General features: G+C 43.0%; 1 protein-coding gene across 1 annotated transcript in view; it reads right to left on the bottom strand.

Moving 5' to 3' along the window:
• Nucleotides 1–2,005: 2,005 nt before the first annotated feature.
• Nucleotides 2,006–23,748, bottom strand: part of itgb7 (integrin, beta 7) — a 46,169-nt gene continuing 24,426 nt past the window's right edge. Inside the window, exons 8-15 of the mRNA XM_039749602.1 lie at nucleotides 18,024–18,113; nucleotides 17,806–17,946; nucleotides 16,388–16,581; nucleotides 11,248–11,471; nucleotides 7,224–7,434; nucleotides 6,866–7,074; nucleotides 6,518–6,678; nucleotides 2,006–2,235 (exon numbers count right to left, since the gene is read on the bottom strand). Of these exons, the coding sequence (XP_039605536.1) occupies nucleotides 2,170–2,235; nucleotides 6,518–6,678; nucleotides 6,866–7,074; nucleotides 7,224–7,434; nucleotides 11,248–11,471; nucleotides 16,388–16,581; nucleotides 17,806–17,946; nucleotides 18,024–18,113 (1,296 nt within the window). The 3' untranslated portion in view covers nucleotides 2,006–2,169. The remainder of the gene's footprint in view (nucleotides 2,236–6,517; nucleotides 6,679–6,865; nucleotides 7,075–7,223; nucleotides 7,435–11,247; nucleotides 11,472–16,387; nucleotides 16,582–17,805; nucleotides 17,947–18,023; nucleotides 18,114–23,748) is intronic.

Here is a 23,748-nt window from a genome sequence, read left to right as displayed (position 1 = left end):
CAAAACACTCACACCAGTGAATAATTTGGCTTTATTTTAGCTAAGAACAGACAGATTCTGGTTAACTTTACATTTTGTGGTAAAACAAAACAAGTTCAAGCATGAGTGTGTGAATGATTTAAATAATATTTCAACTCCAAGTCAAAAAAACTAAACGAGGGAGTGGACCGTTTTGAATAGAAAAAATGAAATCTATGCAGACTAATGACTAATTATGTATTATAAATATTTTTGTTACACAGTACAACAAAATATCAAAATTCTTTAACTTGAAATACAATTGTAAAAGCCTACAAAAGAAAACTCTGCAAGCAAATAAAAAGAAAACAAAACACATACACACAAATTGTCATCTTCCTATTTCAATTTAAAGAGCACAAATGTAACTGGAAGAAATGTAAAAATATAAAAATGAGAATTCTTTATGTTTAGGGTAAATATAATAGCTATCAGGACTATTTTCCACTTTATAATTTCAAACTTTATATTTCAAAAATGTAATAAATAATTTTCAAAAAATGAAAGGGAGAGAATCCCAGTGCTATCATATCAGCAATGCTCTGAGCTGGCAAACAGTCGTAGTGCACTCTGGGAAATGCAGTTTTAGAGTCTCCAGAAAGACATCTGAGATAATGGAGAGCCTTGGGGTCGAAGGAAGGAGACATTCTGTCGTTACATTAGTCGTGGCAGCACAGAAGGACCAGAAGGCTGGGGTCTCCAGGACTGTCATCACTTCTGACTTTGTCTTTTATTTCCTCTGCTGAGTTTCTGTTGTCCTCTCCTCTGTTGTGAGATGGCCATCGTTCAACGCTGATGCAATGGACAGTTGAAACACATTGCATCTTTAAACAGATCTCTTTATGTGTAAAGTTTGTGATTAGTTACCTGTGAATTTGCTTGTTTGAGTCTGTACTTTGTGAAAGGTCAGTCAGTCAGTCATTTTCTAACCCGCTATATCTTAACACAGGGGTCTGCTGGAGCCAATCCCAGCTAACACAGGGCGCAAGGCAGGAACAAATCCCGGGCAGGGCCACACACCAAGCACACGCTAGGGACAATTTAGGATCGCCAATGCGCCTAACCCGCAAGTCTTTGGATTGTGGGAGGAAACCGGAGCACTCGGAGGTAACCCAAGCAGACGCTACCACTGCGCCACCGTGCCACCCTTTGTGAAAGGTGCTATGCAAAAATTTACTACAGTCAACTGTCAGGTCTCAGCTAGGGTGTCTCTTTTGTTCATTTTTGATTCTTCGATTATGTTAACGTTACTTTTTTGATTATGTGCATTATTCTTTTTTTTTTGATTTTGTTGATGGATGTAAGCTGCCTGTGTTATGCCCTCTTGAGGGGGATATCACTGTCAAACCCTGTCAGTTTCTCCAAATATTTGAGGAAAATTAGAATCATTCTATGTATTATTTTCTTGAGGGGTGCCAATAGTTTTGAGTTGATGTTGTGGGAAACACATAAGTATCAAGAAGTTTCAAAAGCACTTCCACTAGAGGAGGATATCACCGTCAAACCCTGGCTGACATGGTTTCTTCCTCTGGCTGGTGTTCTTGGCTTATTTTGGTTCATTTTTGGGACATCTATTTATGTTAATGTTGATTTTGTTGAGTATGTGCATTATTCTTTATATTTGATCTTGTATGAAGCTGCCTGAGTTGTGTTCCATGTGTTGTGTTGTGTGGTGTGGTCCCCCAAGAGGCGGGGCCACCTGCCAATCACTGCCAGGAACTGCCCTCCACTCTTTAAATCCGGAGGGTCTCCCACAGTTCCTGGCAGTAAAGTTCCACTTCATGTTATTTGAAACACATTTTTCGAATATATAAAGGAATGAATAGCATTTTTGCATAACATGTTTGCATAACATGTGCTCTTATAATAAACAATTCAAGTACTTAAAAAACTATAATGTAAAAAAAAAAAAAAAGAATCAGTGCTTTGCCGATGATGGACACAGGGGATCAATGGAATCAGGTTAAGATGACATTTCACACAAGTCTGTTTTTTTGGTAGCCCCTGTGATCTTTTTATTTCAACCTGATGTTCCTTTCAACACATTTCAGGATCTATGAAGGAGCAAACAACCTTGTCGACATCCAAAATGTTTCTAAAAAGTGCAAGGAGGTCTCGTTGGTGGAGCCGGCAGGCGGTTCCCCCTTTCAATTAGTCGTTTATAAAGCGAGGATTGATCACTGTAGTTGTTGCACTTTTGAAAAGTGGATTGTTGGCCTGAAAAACAAATAGAGAAATGTTTTATCGTTAGAAGCCAATGGTGCCAGCCGGCCTCCCTGCTCATTTAACTTGACCCCGCCAGAGCTTTACCCCTACCCTAAGCCCTCCATGTCTCTTTTAACAGCTTCCCTCTCTAACGTCGCACTCTCGCTCACTCCTAGCATCTCCCGTTGTAGCGGGGCTACATAGTAATAGTGTTGTTCAATGTTTGTACTGAGTGCGTTTTGTTTCCATCGTCCCGTTTGCTCTTTGTGTGCGTCAGTAAATGTCGTCCCCGTAAATACAAGGGGGATGGATGATGGAAAGAGACCACAGCCCCAAATTGGAAAACACCTGTTAACGATCAATCAATCACATCCAGCAGTACTATACACTGTGTGCAGAATTATTAGGCAAGTTGTATTTTTGAGGATTAATTTTAATATGGAACAAACACAGTGCTATCGGTCAATCCAAAATGTTAATAAACCTGAATGTTTCACAACGGAAATGTGAGTGTGAACATCATCAGGGGAATACATATGTGCGCACAATTATTAGGCAACTACTAGTGTGCAGATTTATTATGCAGCTAAAGGAAAAATGAAAATTTTCCCATCTCACTTGTTTATTTTCATCTGTTATAGTGAGAATAATAAAGAAACAAATAAACATCTCTGACATTTCAAAAAATCAATCAATCAATGACCAATATAGCCACCCTTCTTTCCAATAACAGTCATAAGCCTTTCCATTCATGGAGTCTGTCAGTTTCTTGATCTGTTGACGATCAGCTTTTTGTGGAGCAGTGACTACAGCCTCCCAGACACTCTTCAGAGAGGTGGATTGTTTTTCTCCCCCGTAAATCTAGCGTTTAAGAAGTGCCCACAAGTTCTCGATAGGGTTTAGTTCAGATGAGGAAGGGGCCATGTCATTATTCCTTCATCTTTAAGGCCTTTACTGGCTGGCCACGCAGTGGAGAACTTCGATGCAAGTGATGGAGCATTGGCCTGTATAAAAATCATGGTCTTTTTCCTGTATCACTGTTTGAAGAAAGTGTCTTCGAAAAACAGGCAGTAGGTTTGGGAGTTGATTTTGAGTTCATCTTCAATGCAAAAAGGTCCAACTGGCTCATCTTTAAAAATACCAGCTCATACCAGTGCCCCACCTCCACGTTGGAGTGGAGCTCTGTGCCCATTACTGATCCACAGGTCCATCCATCTGGTCCATCAAGAGTCACTCTCATCTCATCGGTCCATAAAACCTTTGAAAAAAATCTGTCTTCAGATATTTCTTGGCCCAGTTTTGACGTTTCAACTTATGTTTCTTGTTCAGTGGTGGTTGGGTTTCAGCTCTCCTTACCTTGGCCATGTCTCTGAGCACTGAACACCTTGTACTTCTGGGCACTCCAGGTAGGTTGCAGCTCTGGAATATGAAAGTACTGGAGGATAATGGGTTCCTGGTAGCTTCACGTTTGATTCTTCTCAAATCTTTGGCAGCTAATTTGCGTCTTTTGTTCTCAACACGTTTCTTGCGACCCTGTTGACTATTTGCAACAAAATGTTTGATGGTTCTGTGATCACACACCAATATCTTAGCAATTCCAAAAGTGCTGCATCCCTCTGAAAGACTTTTTACAATTTTTGACTTTTCAGAGTCAGTTAAATCTCTTTTTTGGCCCATTTTGCCCGAGGAAAACTAGCTGCCTAATAATTCTGCACACCTTGATATAGGGTGTTGATCTCCTTAGGCCACACCCTCCCTCATTACACAAATACACATCACCTGACGTGCTTAAATCCAATAAGCATTCAAGTTAATACAGCTTGGAGTTGGAATATACGCATAAAAATGATGATATGGTCAAAATACTCACTTGCCTAATAATTGTGCACACAGTGTATAAACAATTGGGAATGACCAGGGGAAAGAGAGGAGAGAGACGAGGATCACATTTCATCATGACGCATCAACTTACCTGCTGTTTACCACATCGCGCTTTGGATCAACTGGGTCACCGCTTGCAGCATTACCAGCCGCCCACCGACAATGAATGGGGCAGCTGTGTGTGGTGGGCAGGCAGTGAAACCGCTTGCCTCCGGGAGCCGCCCAAGGGACACTACACTGCGCGGGCAACGAAATCGCCCCCCTCCAGCCTCCGTCCAGCAACCACTTGTAGCGTCCCCAGGCTGAAGATGATGGAGCAGCAATTACTGAGGCACATGCGTTGCAGCTGCAGCCCCGTTCGTAAGTCGTAGGGGACTACCTGTACAGTGAACCCTCGTTTATCACAGTTAATCCGTTCCAGACTCTACTGTGATAAATGAAATTTCCACTTGTCAGGCCACAATTTGGGTCTTTTTCTTTGAACAGACTCTCATAATCTCCTCAGTACCTCTAAATAGCATTGTTGGTTGATTTGTTTGTCCCTGTCCCATAAATTCTTGATGGACTATTCCCTTGTGATCGAAGGTACACACCAGCAAGGTCTTAAACTGTGAGAGCGACATACGTGCTTTTGTAGGACGTGGTGAACCCGGGGATTTCCACTGCATGCTCTGTCACATCCTCTTGCCCATCTTTGAACCTCTTATGCCACTCAGACACACTCACCATTTTCATAGCATCTTCACCAATATGCCACCTGCAACGTTTCAGTAGCACATTTGCTGATTTTCACACAAAATTTAATATTAATACGTTGCTCTAAATTTCGATCACCCATTTTTACGCCAAAGTGTACACGCAGATATTGTGAAGGATGGCCGGCCATATATTCTGGACCACACCTCCAAGCCGCCAGATGGAGCCCTCCCAGCGGCATAGAGGTTCCCCGAATTCCAGCAGAGCCTCATGGACCTTGTAGTTTTTATAAACAGCCCTGCTGGATACCATGGGGGCCACCAGGAGCCGCTATAGGGAGGCTTGGGGAGTGCTACATGCCCTATAACCCGGAAGTATGTCCTGGTCACGTGAACAGTAGGAATGACGTGCTTCCGGGGTGAATTAAAAGACTTTGTAGCTGACCCGGAAGTGACTCATGGACTGTATGGTGCATTCACTTCCGGGTCAGGAGATATAAAAGGACCATCGGCACTCCCAGACTACGAGCTGAGTTGGGAGGCAGGGTGGCTAAGCGTCTGGGAGTGGAGGATTGTGATTTATTGGATTAGTGTATTGTCTTTTGAGAATAGTGGAGTGGTGGTGCTTTGTGCACTTTATTATTATAATAAATAGTAATTATTGGACTTTTACCTGGTGTTTGGCGTGGTACCTGAGGGTTCAAGGGAGTGGTAGCGCCCCCTACTGTCACAATATCGATTACCTTCCCAATAGAATACTCACAGGTGACACTATGCGGCCATTCTGAGAATTAAATTGTCACACCTTGTTTATAGGAGAACACATTGTATTATTGGGAATGAATGTTATTTTCTAAAGCAAGTTAATTGCATATATCTTTTTTTGTACCATATTTCTCTTGCGTAATTATTTCTGCCATGGTTACAAAAGGGATGGTATTGGCTCTAGTCTGTTCTGCAGCAAGGGAGACATCCCAGGGGAGAAAGAGCAGCCCATGCTGGATACACACTCATCATGGTCCAACCCCAATACACTTTGTCACATGTGTGCTCACAGGGGACAGCTGAAGGGCTCTAGTAAATGCAATTCTATCACCACTCCAACAGTTGGCGCTGTGTTCTAATGCCTTTCTCTCTTCCTCCCTCTGCCGACCAGACGATTGCTGGCTCTGACAACTCTGATGTCACTTCCAGTGTCCGTCCACCTCCTGCCAAACCCAAACCCTAACTACTGTACAAAGAGGACTGTTTCATTTATGTTAGGTAGATTGCCCAGAGGGGACTGAGCGGTCCCATGGCCTGGAACCCCTGCAGATTTTATTTTTTTTCTCCAGCCGTCTGGAGTTTTTTTTCTGTTTTTTCTGTCCACCCTTGCCATCGGACCTTACTCCTTTTCTATGTTAACTAATGTTGTCTTATTTTAATTTCTTATTTTGTCTTTTATTTTTCTTTTCTTCAGTATGTAAAGCTACTCTTTGTATGAAAATGTGCTATAGAAATAAATGTTGTTGCTGTTGTTGTTGCCAGAAGGACCCAAAACAGGAAGCTCCGCCATCTTTGGATGGTTCTGTTCTGCCTGTATTTTTGTTTATTTTCCAAAGCCAATAGTACGGGGTGACCAGGCTGGTACGCCAACTCTTTATCGTTGGTGTCTGTTTCAAGCAGATCCACAGAAGATGCCATTATCAAAATGTTCTGACCCAGAAGGGAACATTTACCTCATTCCAGATGGCTTTTTGTCGCTCCTTCTCAAACTGACGATATTCTCGCCGGTCATACATTTCAATGAATATGCGATAAATGATGATAATGACGAGTCCAATCAGCACGATTCCGGATAATGAGCCACCCACAATAGCAAGCGTTCGATCAGCCATACCTGAATTGAAACAAAAAAGAAAATTCAATGAACCAAACAATCACTCTAAACATCCATCTTCTCTGTAGTTGGCCATCGACTGGTGGCAGTAACCCACCCAGGAATCAGCCCTGGATGGGGCACGCTAATCCACACACACACACACACACACACACAAACACACTCCTTCCCAATGGCCGCTTCATACCTTGTCGCTTAGCATACTGAATAAGGACATCTCCCTCATTGTTTATGCTGAAAGAAAAGTCGTAGTCTATATTCTTCAGGCGGCAGGGCTGACCCTTTTCATTGTCACTGGAGTCTTCCACCACTTTTGTCACGCCAGTCTTCACACACTTCTCACGGCATTCAGGGTTTGAACCCCCTTTGTTCCTAATATGGCACTCCACACATTCCCTGAAACACAGAGCACTGGTAAGGCAAGGTGGTCAACTCTATTACTACAAGGCAAGCAGGAGACCCATCTGTGCTGTACGGTTACGGCAGGTAAACGAGGATGGTGGACGTGACCACCTGAGTTCCCCTGAGTGTGCTAAGGTACTTACTGATACTTTTCACAATTGCAGGAAGTACACTCTTGACAGAACTTCCCCAGGTATCCACTGTTGCACTCGCAGCGATTACAGCGACATCGTCCGTTATTGCTGCATGTCTTGTCGGCTTTCTGGCAGCCATTTGTGGAGAGAGCGCACTCACAGGCAGGGCCGGTGAAATTCTCATTGCATATGCAGGTCCCACAATCGCACAGGCCATTACCTAAAAACACAGCAAAAAGAAGGAGTGTAAGGAGAAGGCCTCTGTAGATGATCTGAGAATAAAAGACAGACAGGACCAGGTGGTCACGAGGACAACGGCCTCCATCTTGGCACTGTCTCTCTTATCAGAGGATAAGAGCATCAGGAATAGTAAAGAGGAATTAAAATAAATAGAGAGTGAAATAGCAAATCCGCTAAACTTGCATTTTTCTGAGGTCTTCACAAGTGAGGAAGTGGATAACCTCAGAGCAGTAACAGGGACTACTAAGGAGGTACTGAGGGATTTGGAAATTGTAGAGGGAGAAAAGCTTCTCAAATTAAATAAGTGGAAATTAAACAAATCAAAAGGACCAGATCATATTTACCACAGAGTGCTTAAGGAGGTTAGAGAGTACAAATATAATCCCTTGACGCATATTTTTAGGACATCACTGTGCCCTGGAGAAATTCTGAAGGACTGGAAAATAGCAAATATTATCCTGTTATATAAAATGGGTGACTGAGAAGATCCAAACAGCTATAGGCCAGTAAGCTTAACGTGCCATCACAGGAAAATTAAAGGAAGGAATTATTAAGGAGAAGATTGAGCAGCACATGACAAGGACAGGAGGTATTAGAAAACAGTCAGCATGGGGTCAGAAGAGGGAGGTCGTGTTTTACCAAAATGCTGGAATTCAATGAGAAAGCAACAAAAGGATATGATCAGCGTGGAGCTTATGATATTAGTTATCTGGACTTTCAGAAAGCATTTGATGAGGTGCCACATGAGAGGTGGGCACCAAGCTAAAAGAAGTGGGAGTTCAGGGTGTAGATGGGTGAAGAACTGGTTCAGACACAGGAAGCAGAGGGTGATGGTGTGAGAAACCTCATCAGAGTTGGCTGATGTTAAGAGTGGTGACCAGCAGGGGGTAGTGTGGGGCCGCTGCTATTTTTAATACACAGAAATGATTTAGATAGGAATATAAAGAACAAGCTGGTTAAGTTTGCAGATGATGCCAAGACAGGTGGATTAGCAGATAATCGAGAATCCATTGAATCATCACAGAGGGACTTGGACAGAAGACAGACTTGGGGTGATTTGTGGCAGATGAAATTTAATGTCAGTAAATGTAAAGAATTACACATAAGAAGTAAAAATGAGAGGTGTGAATACACAATGGGCGGTCAGAAAATCGAGAGTCCACCTTATGAGAAGGACGTAGGAATCGTAGTGGACTCATGTTCAGACAGTGTTTAGAGTACATTAAGAAGGCTAACAGAATGTGATGTTATATAGCGCCTTGATGTGTGCAGTACAAGTCACAGGAGGTTCTGCTCAAGCTTTATAACACACTGGTGAAGCCTCATCTTTAGTCCTGTGTGCAGTTTTGGTCTCCAGGCTACAAAAAGGACATAACAGCACAAGAGAAGGTCCAGAGAAGAGCGACTCGGCTGATTCCAGGGCTACAGGGGTTGAATTATGAGGAAAGATTAAAAGAGCTGAGCCTTTACAGTTTAAACAACAGAAGATTAAGAGGAGACATGATTGAAGTGTTTAAAATGATGAAGTGAATTAGTGCAGTGGATCGAGACTTGTATTTTAAAATGAGTTCATCAAGAACACGGGGACACAGTTGGAAACTTGTTAAGGGGAAATTTCTCACAAACATTAGGAAGTTTTTCTTCACAAGGAGGACCACAGACACATGGAGTAAGTGACAAGTAGTGTGGTAGACGGTAGGTCTTTAGGGAACTTGATTTAATATTTTTTAGAAGAATTAAGCGGATAGGAAAGGCAACCTTTGCTGGACTGAATGGCCTGTTCTTGTCTAGATTGTTCTAATATTTTAATATTCCATAGAGGAATATACAGACAGGAGCAGAAAGTCACAAGGACTGCAGCCTCCATCTTGGCACTGTGGCTTATGCTCCTGACAGTGTAGTGGCACAGCATGTCCACCTCAATCCCAGTGCAGAGCTCAACATTCCCCTGAAAAAAAATATATAGAAAGAAATAACAAACTCACAGTTTTTACATTGTTATGCCCCCAAATTCTCCTGGATTGTTGAATATCTGACCAACAGACACCAGGGCGCTAGGGCTGTGTTTTAGAGATGGTGGGATGTAATAGATAGATAGATAGATAGATAGAAAGATAGAAAGGCACTATATAATAGATAGATAGATAGATAGATAGATAGATAGATAGATAGATAGATAGATAGATAGATAGATAGATAGATAGATAGATACTTTAAATTCACAATACTGGAGCAGCTCAGGGTACCGTCCTGCCTCCATTCTTATTTACCCTTTACTCAATTGATTTCCAGTTTAACACCAGCTCTTGCCACCTGCAGATGTTCTCAGATGACTTCTCCATCATAGGGTGCATTGATAGAAGGAGATGAGCTGGAGTTGAAGGAGACTGGAGGAGGACTTTGTAGTGCAGGGAAAACCACCTGCAGCTCGACATCAACAAGATAAAACATTTGATGTTGAACTTCTGGTGCATCCAGAGCCCCATGAGACCAGGGGGAGTATGTGAAGGTAAAGCTGACCCTCAGGTACCTGGGGGTCCATGTGAGCAGCAAATTGGAATTGTCTGAATGCACAGCAGCACCATTCAAGAAGGGCCAAAGCAGATGGTACTTTTCTGAGACGACTCGAGTCTTTTGATGTGTGCAGCAAGCTGCTGGAAATGTTTTACCAGTTGGTTGTAGTATTGTTCTATACGGTGGTCTGCTGGGGACGCAATCGGAGTTCAAGCGATGCAAAATGCCTCAAAAACTTATCAGAAAGGCCATCTCCATTACAGGACTGGCCCGGGAAACACTCGAGAGGCTGTTGTGGAAAAGAAGATGGTGGAAAATGTGGATGCCATCATGAACAATTTCGGTTATCCCCTCCAGAGGGGAGATCTTGATATGCCATTCGTATTAAAACATTTACAGTTTAATGTTAGAAGAGCTTTTGCTATGACAATTAACAAATCACAGGGACAAACATTTGAAAAAGTCTTATTTATTAGAGAGAAAGAAACGATATTCACTCACGGCCAGTTATACGTCACGTTGTCACGATGAAAGTCCAAACACGGAATCAAAACTCAATGTGATATTGACGAAAAGTTAATTCCAAATATTGTTTTTACTGAAGTTTTACAGTAAAAGTGTAAGTTTAAAAAGTATTTGCGTGTTAATTTCAAAGCCAAAATGAACGATAACGTATAACGCAATGAATACCTCATAATGCAACATGAAATGTATTACGTTTTACTATTTCTAACTAAGGTTAATTACTCGCTGTAATGTAAAATAGTTAGTTCTATTATGCATATAGTAACAATTCCCATAAAAATAACAATCTTTTTAAATTGTACATCTGCTTCCCCATACGCTAGCGGCAGATCCGTGAAGTGGCGAGCGTGTACCGCCTCCCCCGGGGGTTTGCAAGAGAAGTGAGCAGGGGTTGTTTATTTTCGAGCGGGTTTTATGATTCTTCAGGTGGGGTGACATAGCAGACGAAATGCCGCCAGTGTGATGGGTAAGCACAAGGAGCACCAGTGAGGTGCCCTACTCTTAGGGTGGCTCTTGTTATAGTCTGGAAGCATATGGGTTGGTTGTGCCGCTAGCTTCCTTTGTTTTTTAATTTGTAATGATCTATCAGGTCTCCTCTTACGTCAAGCCAATAAAGTGCCTGGCAGGTGGAAACCAAATGACAGGGACATAACAGAGAGAGTGAAAGAGTGTCAAAAAAAAAAGAAGTTGAAGTGTGGGATGGAGGATGTGTGGCGTAGGCCCGTCCTTGTGTTGTGACGGCTATGGCACTTACCCCCGCAGAGCTTGCCATCGGAGCGTGGGCAGCTCATGTCGTCGCACTCGCAGTACTGGCCTCGGTGTTTCCCACTGCACACGCACTGACCGCATTCACAGCGGCCGTGCCCGTTGCACAGTAAGCTGCTCCCGTTGCGGCAGCTGGCATCCAGATCCATCGTCTCATCTTCGCCCGTATCCTGCAGACACTCGCAGAGCCGCCCCAGACGGTTTTTATTGCAGCTGTGGGCAAACAGAAAAGTCATAGTGCTGGCGAAGTGGTTACCGTACCTGAAAGAGTCCTCCAGTGATTACCGCAGTGCTCGTCTTAGTGGCACGCATGGTAAAGAGGGGCATAAAAAAGCCAGGCTGGAGTCTGCCAAAACTTACCTTGCAATGGACCTTTAGTAATGCTATTAACAAAACAATGTCATCATTTTAAACATCTTAGTTTATATTCAACTACTTAGTGAACTTTTCAAGGATTTGCAGGGTTGCTATTCCTCTTCAATAAGAATATAAAATATTAGAAAATGTGCAGATGGTATGGTAGGATGTATCTTGATGTCCTAGCTAATTTGCACAACCACGTCCTACTCATGGGTAATCGACACAATGGTTGAAAATGTGGGCTGAAAGTTCACTTCTTCATTTGAGTTACGGATTAGTAAAAATCAGGATGACTGCGAATTTACGCTTGACCTTAATTACCTGTCAGCCTGAAGATGTTTTAAGCTAATTATGAGATACAAGTTCAATAACAACGTCCCCAGAACCCCTCATTTCATACCTTCCTATAAGCATATACACACTGGTTAGTTTATCTGAGCTTACAGTAAGTATATTAACCCTCCAACAGATAACACTTCTTCCTAACATTTTGCTTTACATTTACATGTCCTTCGCAAGATTTTCATATCATTTACATTTCCCAGAATTCAACACTGTTAAAATGCATTGTTAATCCCCGTCAATTTGTTTAGCTGATGCTTAAAAAGAAGAACAGATCAGTTGGAAGAAGGTATCAGGAGGATTGTGTGACTAAAGAATTAAGGCGAAAATGAGGTGAGGTTTTTAAGACCAGCAATGATGTATGGAGCTCAGACGTGGGCAGTAAAGGAAGCTCAAGAGAAGAAGTTGGATGTGGCAGAAATGAGAATGTGAAGACAGATCTGTGGTGCCTAAAAAAGGACAGAATAAGACACAAGACAACCTGGGGTACAACAGAAGTGGGAGAGATACCTAAGAAAGTACAGGACATGTGATGAGGAGAGGCAAGGAATATGAGGGCAAAAGAGGGATGGGAATGGGGAAGAAAAAAATGAGGAGGCCAAAGTGGAGGTGGATGAAGAAATTGAAAGAAGATCTGAAGGAAAAATGTCTAACTGGCGAGGAGGTGCAGGACTGAGGTGTATGGAGAAGGCTGATCAAACACATCGACCCGACATGGAAGAGGGAAAAGTTGCAGAGGATGATGATGAAGAAGAAGAAGATCTAGTGGAACCCTTTTTCTAAAATGGACTTAAAAATTAGCCTGCCATGAGTATGTTTACATGAGCTTTATTAACTCAGTTATCCACTTTGTTTCTAAAATGCCATATAAACATTTATTCCAGTTTGAGAAAACCGGGATATTGATCTCTGAGGAACCGGGATAAGAGACGTACCTTTCTCCATGAGTAACCCGCTTATAAGGTCACGTAAACCTTTAACCGAGTTACCGCTAAGGATTTCATATCTTGCGCATGTCTGGAACACTTTGTGCATGTGCTAACTTCACACAGCAGCCACAAGTAGAAAACGGTGGAAACATCCAGAAAAATCCATTTTACTGAAGCAAATGTTTTGGCGATTGCATTTTTCCTCTTCCTGGTTGAAATAATCCATCTTAATATTTCAGAAATGGTTTAATTGATATATATTGATGAGCTGAGCATACAGTGCTAAACTCAGCTGGACACTCTCGGGAGCAGTAGGGGGAAAAGTAACATGCGTTATGGAGTCCAATGACTTTTTAAAGTAACAAATAACATAATACAGTATTTATTTTATTAAAGTTCAAAAAAAGGAAAAACTAATCTAAACATATCTGCATTGTTACTCTCCCAGCAGCAGTGGGTATAAAACAAGAAGCAGATGTAACGGTGTGCCAGTCCATCGCAGGACTCAACTGCACAGCTGAGCAGAAAAGACTGAAGTGAGTGCAAATTGGCAACAGAGACATATTGATAAAGTGTTCATTTAGTTTTAGTCCAGCTATTTGCTATCGAAATGTTGAAACAGTGTAATTGGGTGACGCAGCGGCCAATGTTCATACCACAAATCATCAGAAGCTCAGGTTGAGGATATAAAAAGGGGGCGGATATTATTTACTTCACAGTACACGAAGGAAGGAATCACATTCAACTCTGCGCTTCTTTTCGGATATCCGGTGGTTGATGATGACATTTAACTCTTACTAATACAGTTTAATGATATCTGAGTGTTCTTGCTACAGCAGAACTCCATAAGTGTTCTTGTGCATGTAAACGGAGGTGTTTAAGAAATCAGGATCCTGCCTTAACCGAGTTCCTCACCCTAATCCCAGCTGATTAAGAGTGCAAGTAAACGCAATCAGTGTTGTCTAAAATGCTTCCCCTTCTTGCTTGTCCTTCTATGGGATTTTCAGTTAATATATAATAATCTTTTACTATTTATTACAAGTATACATATATAAACTAGGGTACTTTGCCCCCTGCTCACTTCGCTTGCCAACCCCCCGGCCTGTGCTACGCGTCAGCCACTTCAAGTCTCTGCCACTCACATATATAGATTTCACTTTCATGATCTTTACTATCAGTTTTTTGAGATTTTTGAATTTTAGTACTTTCATAATCTCTAACCTGCTCTGTATGTGTATTGCAGCAACGTTTTTGAACCTGTTTGTGACGTTCAACTTTGTCTTCTACTCTTTGTCTTTTATTTCCGACCCTGCTTGAAGCTCAGAGCACAGGAACTGTGTCTGAAAATAGCATTCACACGAATGAGAAGTGATTGGACTGTGAGCGTGGTTGTAAATGGTTAAGAGGAGGGTGGGACTTGTCAAAATCTCTTGGCAAAAAGTCTCGTCTTACGGGACCAGAAATTATCAATCACGCAAGTTGAAATTATCTCAGAGAAAGTAAATATATATATATATATATATATATATATATATATATATATATATATATATATATATATGTGGTCCCCGGCTGGGGCTGGAGCCCGGCCGGGACGCCCAGGAGGACGAGAGGAGGGCTTGTGCCTCCTCCAGACCGCGAGGGGGCGTCCGTCCTGGTTATGTTGGGTGCCTCGGGTAAAGGGCTTGGAAGCCCAGCCCTGTAGGGACCCGTGGCCACCGCCAGGCAGCGCCCCGATGCCGGTATATCCCGTGTGGTCCCCGGCCGGACGCCCAGGAGGACCAGAGGAGGGCTTGTGCCTCCTCCAGACCGAGAGGGGGCATCCGTCCTGGTTATGCTGGAGGCCTCGGGTAGAGGGCTTGGAAGCCCAGCCCTGTAGGGGCCCGTGGCCACCGCCATGCTGCGCCCCAGTGCCTTATTATCCCGGGAGCCCGGCACTTCCGCCACACCAGTGCGGGGGGGAAGACTTTGGAGGACACCCGGAGAGCTGCCAGGAGGACAGCCGGCACTTCCGCCACGCTGGAGCGTGGCCAAGGGAAGAATGCCGGGAACACCTGGTGCTCATCCGGGAAGCATATATAAGGGGCCGCCTCCCTTCAGTGAGCAGTGGAAGTCGGGTGGAAGAGGACGGAACTGGAGAGAGGACTGGAGGCGGCCAGGAAAGAAAGGCACAGGAACTGTGAGCCCTGGACTTTGGGGAATCGGTGCAGAAGGCACTGGGGTTTGTGGTGCACGTGATCCTTGTATATATTGTAAATAAACGGTGTGTTGGGTGAAACAAAGATGTCCGTCTGTCTGTGTCCGGGTCAAAGTTCAGTCCGGGTCAAAGTTCACAATATATATATATATACACTAGGGGGCTGTGTCCCCTGTTTGCTTCACTCACCTACCCCCCACTCGCATTGTGAAGGGGGGGAGGGCTGAACGCACGCTAAGGAGATGCAGACGGATCATCTGCTTTCTTGCTGCCGCTGCCGAGCTGTGTGATCTGCATGTAGCGCGGCCCTTCGAACATTTAAAAGCCTGTGCAGAAGCTGTCCTTTTGTCTCACTACTTTGTCTCGCGGGATGTTAAAGTGCCTCCGAGAAAATCATGTATCATCTCCTTCCAAGCCTTCCAAGATTTTTTTTTATAATAGAAAGATATACTATATATATGTATGTGATGCTATAGTAGAATGAATTATTAAACACAAGGAAAAGAATTGAATGCAACTCAAGTAAGGTTAAGTAAGTGTAGCTTAAAGCTGAAAGTGTGGGAGGTCTTTGCTCGTCTTAAAGAAACTACAAACATAATTTTTCCTAGGCTAGAATCAGGTAAATGAGTAACAAACACCCCTTCAGAAAAAGGGGATAAACTTATGGGAAAGCCCATACACCCCTCCTTTTAAGTGGTACTTTAGATCAATGGTAGAATCCACTAAACGCCCCTCTTAACAAAGCAGTGTTCAGAATAATGGGAGAGTCGACAGGAGTCAGAAATGACTGGTGGAGTTAGTTGACTGGAGGAGATTATAAAATTCTCCATGTTAAGACTCAGATGATGTGATGCAGTGAATAAGGTGAAAGTATAAAAATAGAAGAATTGTTTAATTGATTGTTCACTCCATGGACTGAGACAATTGTGTATAACTCTACGCAAATAAAGAAATGACCTACATTCTCATCTAGGCTCTGTGACTGACTCCTTTGAAGATGGAGGAAAGTTTTTTTCCACTTTAATCCAAACCATTTTTCTAAACTCTTCTTTAAACACACATAATTAAAAGCAATGCTAGTTTTCCCTTATGACCTCTAGAGTGTAGCTGTATTACATAAGCTGAAATACTCCCATTTTTAATCTCCGTTATAGTCTTTAAAGCTAGGACATCTCTATAGATTGTACCAGAGGTCTTGAGGCGTCTCCTTCATTACATGGTATCTGCTCATTAGGTGAGATCTCCAAGTCTGTTAGCTCAGCAATGGTATATGTTTCTTCCCACCAACTCCCCACACTTACCTGCAGATCCCACACTGGAAGGTTCCATTGCCGTCACTGCAATAAGGAGAGTTGACCTCTAAATCCGTGCAGTTACACCCACACAGGCTGCTGACTTCAATACGGAGCTCCTCGTTGATCCCTTGGGGCTTGATGATAATATGTTTACTTTCCTTAAAGCAGGCCGTCACTGTCACCGTCACAGTGAAGTTTATCTGGAGTGATGGGAAAGCAGGCATGCATTACAAATGAACACAGTGAGAACTGCCCTACAAATGAGATAGACTGATGGAGATGGACTGACCAATCAGAATCCCGGCCTGCATTCTTCGATCTTTCCATAAGGGCCATATGGAGGCCCATCGTGGCAGTATTGGGCAAAAGGTAGAATAGAAACTCAATATGTGAAAGTTCACATTGTGACAATTTAGAGTTGCAACATTGACCTAGTTGGAATATTTTGGGGTGGGGTTGTACAGAAAATACCTACAGAAGGCCCTTGTGGACACAGAGACAACATGCAAACTCACACTGACACTGGCCTGGGAGAGAACTGCTGTGCCCGGCGAAAAGCAGACAGAAAGCAATGCTTGAGAATCAGAAGGTGGGCAGGAATTGGAATCAAATAACACATCTAGTTATTGCTTGATGCTATCTATCTATCTATTGATTATATATTGCCTTTCATATCTATCTATCTATCTTTTATATATTGCCTTTTATATCTATCTATTGATTATATATTGCCTTTCATATCTATCTATCTATCTTTTATATAGTGCCTTTCATATCTATCTATCTATCTATCTATCTATCTATCTATCTATCTATCTATCTATCTATCTATCTATCTATTACTGTATATACTGCCTTTCATATCTATCTATCTATCAATTGATTATATATTGCTTTTCATATCTAACTATCTATTGATTATATATTGCTTTTCATATCTAACTATCTATTGATTATATATTGCCTTTCATGTCTCTATCTATCTATCTGTCTTTTATATATTGCCTTTCATATCTATCTATCTATTGATTATATATTGCTTTTCATATCTATCTATTGATTATATATTGCCTTTTGTGTATCTATCTATCTATCTATCTATCTATCTATCTATCTGTCTATCCATACATAAACAGCAAGGCAGTAACAAAACTAATCTTTGTAATTTTAAAACCAAATTAGTAAGACATCATCAGAAGTAGATTTTTCGTGATTTGTATGCCTCTGGTCTCTCTGAGATTGTAGGCCTCAGGCCTTTGTTTTAGTATTCAGGCCTTTCTTGGATATCTGAGGCTCATAACTTTGCTACTGCAACACCTCACAAGTAAAATCAGAAAGATAACAATAGTGATTTTTTTTTTTTGAGAGGTGAGGCTATTCATACAAAAGGCTGTGAAGAGGCCACTGTGTATCCTCATGCTCACCTCCTGGCTCAGCTTGACTCCAGTGCACTCGCCCCTCTTTTGATTCCGCAGAATGTTGTTGTCACCACAGTAGGAGTCATAAGTGACCTGCAGCTCAGGAGGAAGTTGTTGGTGCTCCAGATAGACAGTGGAGGACAAGTTCTGTGGAGACAACAGTCAGGGGAGGTCAACAGTGGGCTTAGGCCCTCCTTTTAAAGGCTCATGTCACATGTACTCACATTGTAGGCATCAAAAATCAGTTGGACGACGTTGCTGGAGTCCTCTTGGAGAACGCCAACCACTGACTGCGGGATTAGTTTGCTGAGTTCCTGCAAAGAAAAAAAATCCAGAGATGATATGGAAAAAAATGGAGAAGAATATTGTCAGAGGCCTGAGAACTGATGTGCTGTTTTGTGTTCTGGACATTATTAATTACCGCGTATTCATTGTTATCTGTACTGCCTGCAATGGTAACATGGCAGGATCTGAAAGCAGCGGGTTTCAGTCTTTTAGACTTCTGACCTGCACAAGACTGGGACAATCTCTGTGAACCAGGGAGGTAGATAATATCATAAATGGATCTGCTCTGCATCATCATTGGTCCAACCAGTGCCTGAAGTGGAAATACATAAAGTAAGTGCTGATCTGATCTTTTTAAATCTGACATCTTAATAGGGCAGAGATTCTACCATCCTAATTTACTAACATTAGACCCCCTTCACATTTCTAGTGCTGAAAATTAGTAACATTAGATCGGAGACGTGGGTCTCCCTTTGTGTTTAGAGTGTGATGACTTACAGACATTAAATAGGAGAGCGGGGTCCCCCTTGGAGTTTCCAGATGTCCAGACTTCCCTCTCCCCGGCCACTTCTTCCAGCTATTCCAGGGGAATCCCGAGGTGTTCCCAGGCCAGCCAGGAGAAATAGTCCCTCCAGCGTGTCCTGGGTCTTCCCCGGGGCCTCCTCCCAGTTGGACGTGCACAGAACACCTCACCAGGGAGGCATCCAGGAGGCATCCTGATCAGATGCCCGAGCCACCTCATCTGACTCCTCTCGATGCGGAGGAGCAGCGGCTCTACTCTGAGCCCCTCCCGGATGACTGAGCTTCTCACCCTATCTTTAAGGGAAAGCCCAGACACCCTTCGGCGGAAACTCATTTCCGCCGCTTGTATTCGCGATCTCGTTCTTTCGGTCACTACCCATAGCTCATGACCATAGGTGAGGGTAGGAGCGTAGATCGACTGGTAAATTGAGAGCTTTGCCTTACGGCTCAGCTCCTTTTTCACCACGACAGATCGATGCAGAGCCCGCATCACTGTGGACGCCTCACCGATCCGCCTGTCGATCTCACGCTCCATTCTTCCCTCACTCGTGAACAAGACCCCGAGATACTTGAACTCCTCCACTTGGGGCAGGATCTCTCCCCCAACCCTGAGAGGGCACTCCACCCTTTTCCGGCTGAGGACCATGGTCTCGGATATGGAGGTGCTGATTCTCATCCCAGCCGCTTCACACTCAGCTGCGAACCGATCCAGAGAGAGCTGAAGATCACGGCCTGATGAAGCAAACAGGACAACATCATCTGCAAAAAGCAGTGACCCAATCCTGAGTCCACCAAACCAGACCCCTTCAACACCCTGGCTGCGCCTAGAAATTCTGTCCATAAAACTTAGGAACAGAATCGATGACAAAGGGCAGCCATGGCGGAGTCCAGCTCTCACCAGAAACGGATTTTAGTGATTGGTAATAATGGAGACAATGAATTATGAGAAATAAACTTGATGCATTAGGATTAAAAGTAAAGACTGAGGTAAAGAACTTAGAGGTAACTGTTGACTGTAATCTGAATTTTAAATCACATATTCATCAGACCACTAGGACAGCATTTTTTCACTTAAGAAACATAAGTAAAGTTAGACCTCTTATATCATTGAAAGATGCTGAGAAATTAATTCACGCGTTTGTTTTTCAGTCGACTAGATTACTGTAACGCACTCCTCTCAGGACCACCCAAAAAAGACATAAATCACTTACAATGAGTGCAGAATGGAGCTGCTAGAGTCCTAACTAGGAAAAGAAAATCTGAACACATCTCTCCTGTTTTGATGTCACTACACTGGTTACCTGTGTCATTCAGGATTGACTTTAAAATTCTGCTTATGGTTTATAAAGCCTTAAATAATCTGCTCCATCTTGTATATCAGAATGTCTGACATCTTATATTCCAAATCGTAACCTTAGATCTTCAAATGAGTGTCTCCTTAGAATTCCAAAAGCTAAACTTAAAAGAAGTGGTGAGGCGGCGGCCTTCTGCTGTTATGCACCTAAAATCTGGAATAGCCTGCCAATAGGAATTCACCAGGCTGATACAGTAGAGCACTTTAAAACACTGCTGAAAACACATTACTTTAACATGGCCTTCTCCTAACTTCACTTTAACTTAATCCTGATACTCTGTATGTTCAATTCTTCATAATAACTATTCACAGTGCGGCTCCAAAATCCATACTGACCCCAACTCTCTCTTCTGTTTCTTCTGATGGCTTTCTGTGGTGGTGACCTGCACCACCACCACCTGATCAAAACACCGTGATGTCCCTACATTGATGGATTAAAAGCCAGAAGTCTACATTACCATCAATGAGGACTGTTTTCATTTATGTTAGGTAGAATGCCCAGAGGGGACTGGGTGGTCTCGTGACCTCTGAACCCCTGCAGATTTAATTTTTTCTCTCCTACCGTTTGGAGTTTTTTTTGTTTTTTCTGTCCTCCCTGGCCATCGGACCTTACTCTTATTCTACGTTTATTAGTGTTGTCTTATTTTAATTCTTACTTTGTCTTTTATTTCTCTTTTCTTCATCATGTAAAGCACTTTGAGCTACATTATTTGTATGAAAATGTGCTATAGAAATAAATGCTGTTGTTGATTCGACTTACTGCCGGCAATGCAGACCAAGCTCTGACACCGGTTGTACAGCCCTTATCAGGGGGTCCGGTACCCCATACTCTCGGATCACCCCCCACAGGATTCCCTGAGGGACATGGTCGAACGCCTTTTCCAAGTCCATATTTACTAACATTAGATTGGAGAGCGGGGTCCCCCTTCACATTTGTAGGGTCCTTATCTATCAACATTAGTTTGGAGGCACGGGTCCCTCTTTGCATTTCGAGCTTCATGATTTATTAACATTAGATTGGAGAGCAGGATACCCCTTAGAGTTTAGAGCTTCATGATTTATTAACATTAGATTATTACCACATTTATTAACATTTGATTGGAGAGTGGGGGTCCTCCTTCACGTACCGAGTGTCCTCATCTACTAAGATTAGATTGGAGGCACAGGTCCTTCTTCATATTTAGAGGGTCCAGATTTACTAACATTAAATTGGAGGCACTGGTCCTCCTATGCGTTTAGGGGGTCCAGATTTGCTAACATTATATCTCAGAGAGTGGGGCCCCCTTAGAGTTTTCATGTAACTTTATTGCTCAAAATGTGAACTGAAAAGTCTTCACAGTGGCTGAGTTTTGTGAACTGTCAAAAATGTTCTACAGACAGGCAGTAAAAAAACACAATTTTAAAATAACGGATCAGGAGATGAAGTGTAATCAATAAACCAAACAAAAGTTGCAACGGAGGAATCTTCAGACAAGTAACCAGAGTTGTGTTTAAGTCAGGGTCAGTACCATAAAAAATTCTTTTTTTTTGTTATGGAGTTGTTACTGTTTATGCTTATTATTTGCATTTTTATGTATTTGTTCATCAATATCGTGTTTCTATATATGGTAATTTGTTCTGCCATAGCCCTGGTGTTTTGTGGGCGGTTCCCCAAGAGGCGGGGCCATTGATTGACTACTCCCAGCCCCACTAAGGCTTGTGGGAATTGCAGTCCAACTCCAGTACACTGTATGTGATTGGTGGTTGGTGAGTTTTTCTCTTTGCTATTACTACAGTCGTGGCCAAAAGCGTTGGCAGTGACGCAAATGTTACGTTTTGCAAACTTTGCTGCTTTAGCATTTTCAGATTATTTTCTTTTTATGTTTCTATTGCATACTGGAGATCAATTCTAAATATCTATTTGTGACCCGAGTTTTCATAACAGTTTAAATGTAGATGCATATTTTATTATACCTACTTAACTTTTATCGACATTTATCTAACTCCATATTTATTGTTCTAGTATCAGAATGTAGTTTAAGTTAATTTGTTTTGGTTTCAACAGATTTTATATTTTTGATTCTTGTTTTCTTTTTTTCACATCTTCGCACCCCTCTGTGGTGTTATGGGTCCACAGCTCGTTGAGTAAAGGCCATTTTTAAATAAATAATCAATGTGCTCGCGGCTTAGTGAGGGACGGGCCATAGTGGGCCGTGGGGCGATCCGTAGGGTGTGGGCGTTTCTCACCTAGTGCACAGGTGAGGAACTGCCCACATTCATGATTGTCCCGCGGCTAATGCTGCAGCTGCTGTGGCCCTCGTCATTTTAAAAAAGAAGCGCGAGTCGGTTGTGGGGTAGTGTAAGAAACGATCGGGAAGAAGAAAAAAGAAACGTTCGGGAAGTGAAAGAAACGATCGGGAAGAAGAAAAGAAACGATCGGGAAGAAGAAAAGAAACGTTCAGAGGGAGAATCGATTGGAGAAAATCGAAAGGAGAGGACGGAGGTTACAGGGAGCGTGGAAGCAAGCGGTGCAGGAGAGAGACGGACACGCGGAGCGTGTGGTGAGCGCGATCGAGCCGTGGGCAGCTGCGAGGAAGCTGGGTGTTAGGCCGACACCCAGGTGTTTGTGTAGATGTCGCTCCCGCTGAGCGAGCAGGTAGCGGGAGTGACCAAGGTGAAAGCGACGAGCCGCAGAAGGCCGCAGAAAGGCAGCGGAAGTCGGGAGGCTTGGAGTGGCAGTCCTTGGTGTGAGCGTCCTGGAGACCAAGGAGTCCAAGTCTCGAGGCTGGGATGAGAGCCAAACCGAAGCCAGGGATCGGGAGGTCTCCAGTCTTGAGTGTGTTTGAGGAGGGCAGCTGTAGAGAGCGTCTTGCCTGCTGCTTGGCCCATACGGGATAAGCAGGTGAGACGCATACAGAAAAGCACCGGATTTGTTTTTTTGTTTTAAAGACTGCTTCCAGGAGAAGATTTTAACCTTCGTTTTTAAAGGATTGTTGTGTTTTTTTTCCAATGGTTTTAACCTCCACGTGTTCTTTTTATGGATTATTTATTTAATGAATTTGAAACTGCACTATTTATGGAACACTGTTTTTTTGTTGACTGTTTTAATAAAAGCACTTTTGTACTTTCAACCATCCCCTTGCTCAGATGCTCAATTTGCCTCCATTGACTGGCTCACTCGGTTTCATTATCGACGGTGTTGGGTTCAAGGGTTCCCAAACAGCCATGGGAGCGTGGAGCCAGAACCCACATCGTCACACCCTCTTTTTGTTACTTCGTGCCCCCCTAGGGGCCCATCCCACAGGTTGAGAATCACTGATGTAAAGTGTCAATCTTGACCGTGCTGACTCTTCTTCTTCATAACTTCTGCACTTTACTCTGCCATGCTGGGCCAAATCCTGACTGATGCTGATCCATTCTTGCCTTTTCAGGTCTTGAAATTGATCACAATTGGTGGGCTGCTGCTTGTCCACACACTTTTTGAGAATTGACCACAGGTTCTCAATGGGATTAAGATCTGGGCAGTTTCCTGGCCACGGGTCCAAACTTTCTCAGAGCCACTTTGTGATCACTTTTTCCTTGTGGCATGGCACTCCATCATGCGTGAAAATACATAAATCTTCACCAAATGGTGCCCGGATTGTTGGGAGAAGTTGCTCTTGGAGGACATTTTGATGCCTTTCTTTATTTATGGCTGTTGTCTTAGGCAGAACTGTGAGCGGGCCAACTCCCTTGGATGAGAAGCAACCCCACACATGGATTGTCTCAGGTTGCGTCACTGTAACACAAGACTCGTGGTAGCCTTCACC

The sequence above is a fragment of the Polypterus senegalus genome, chromosome 3 (genome assembly GCF_016835505.1).
Source record: "Polypterus senegalus isolate Bchr_013 chromosome 3, ASM1683550v1, whole genome shotgun sequence".
Classification (NCBI taxonomy): domain Eukaryota; kingdom Metazoa; phylum Chordata; class Cladistia; order Polypteriformes; family Polypteridae; genus Polypterus; species Polypterus senegalus.
Note: the sequence above shows the minus strand (reverse complement) of the source record. Positions and strands in the feature narration are given on the sequence as shown.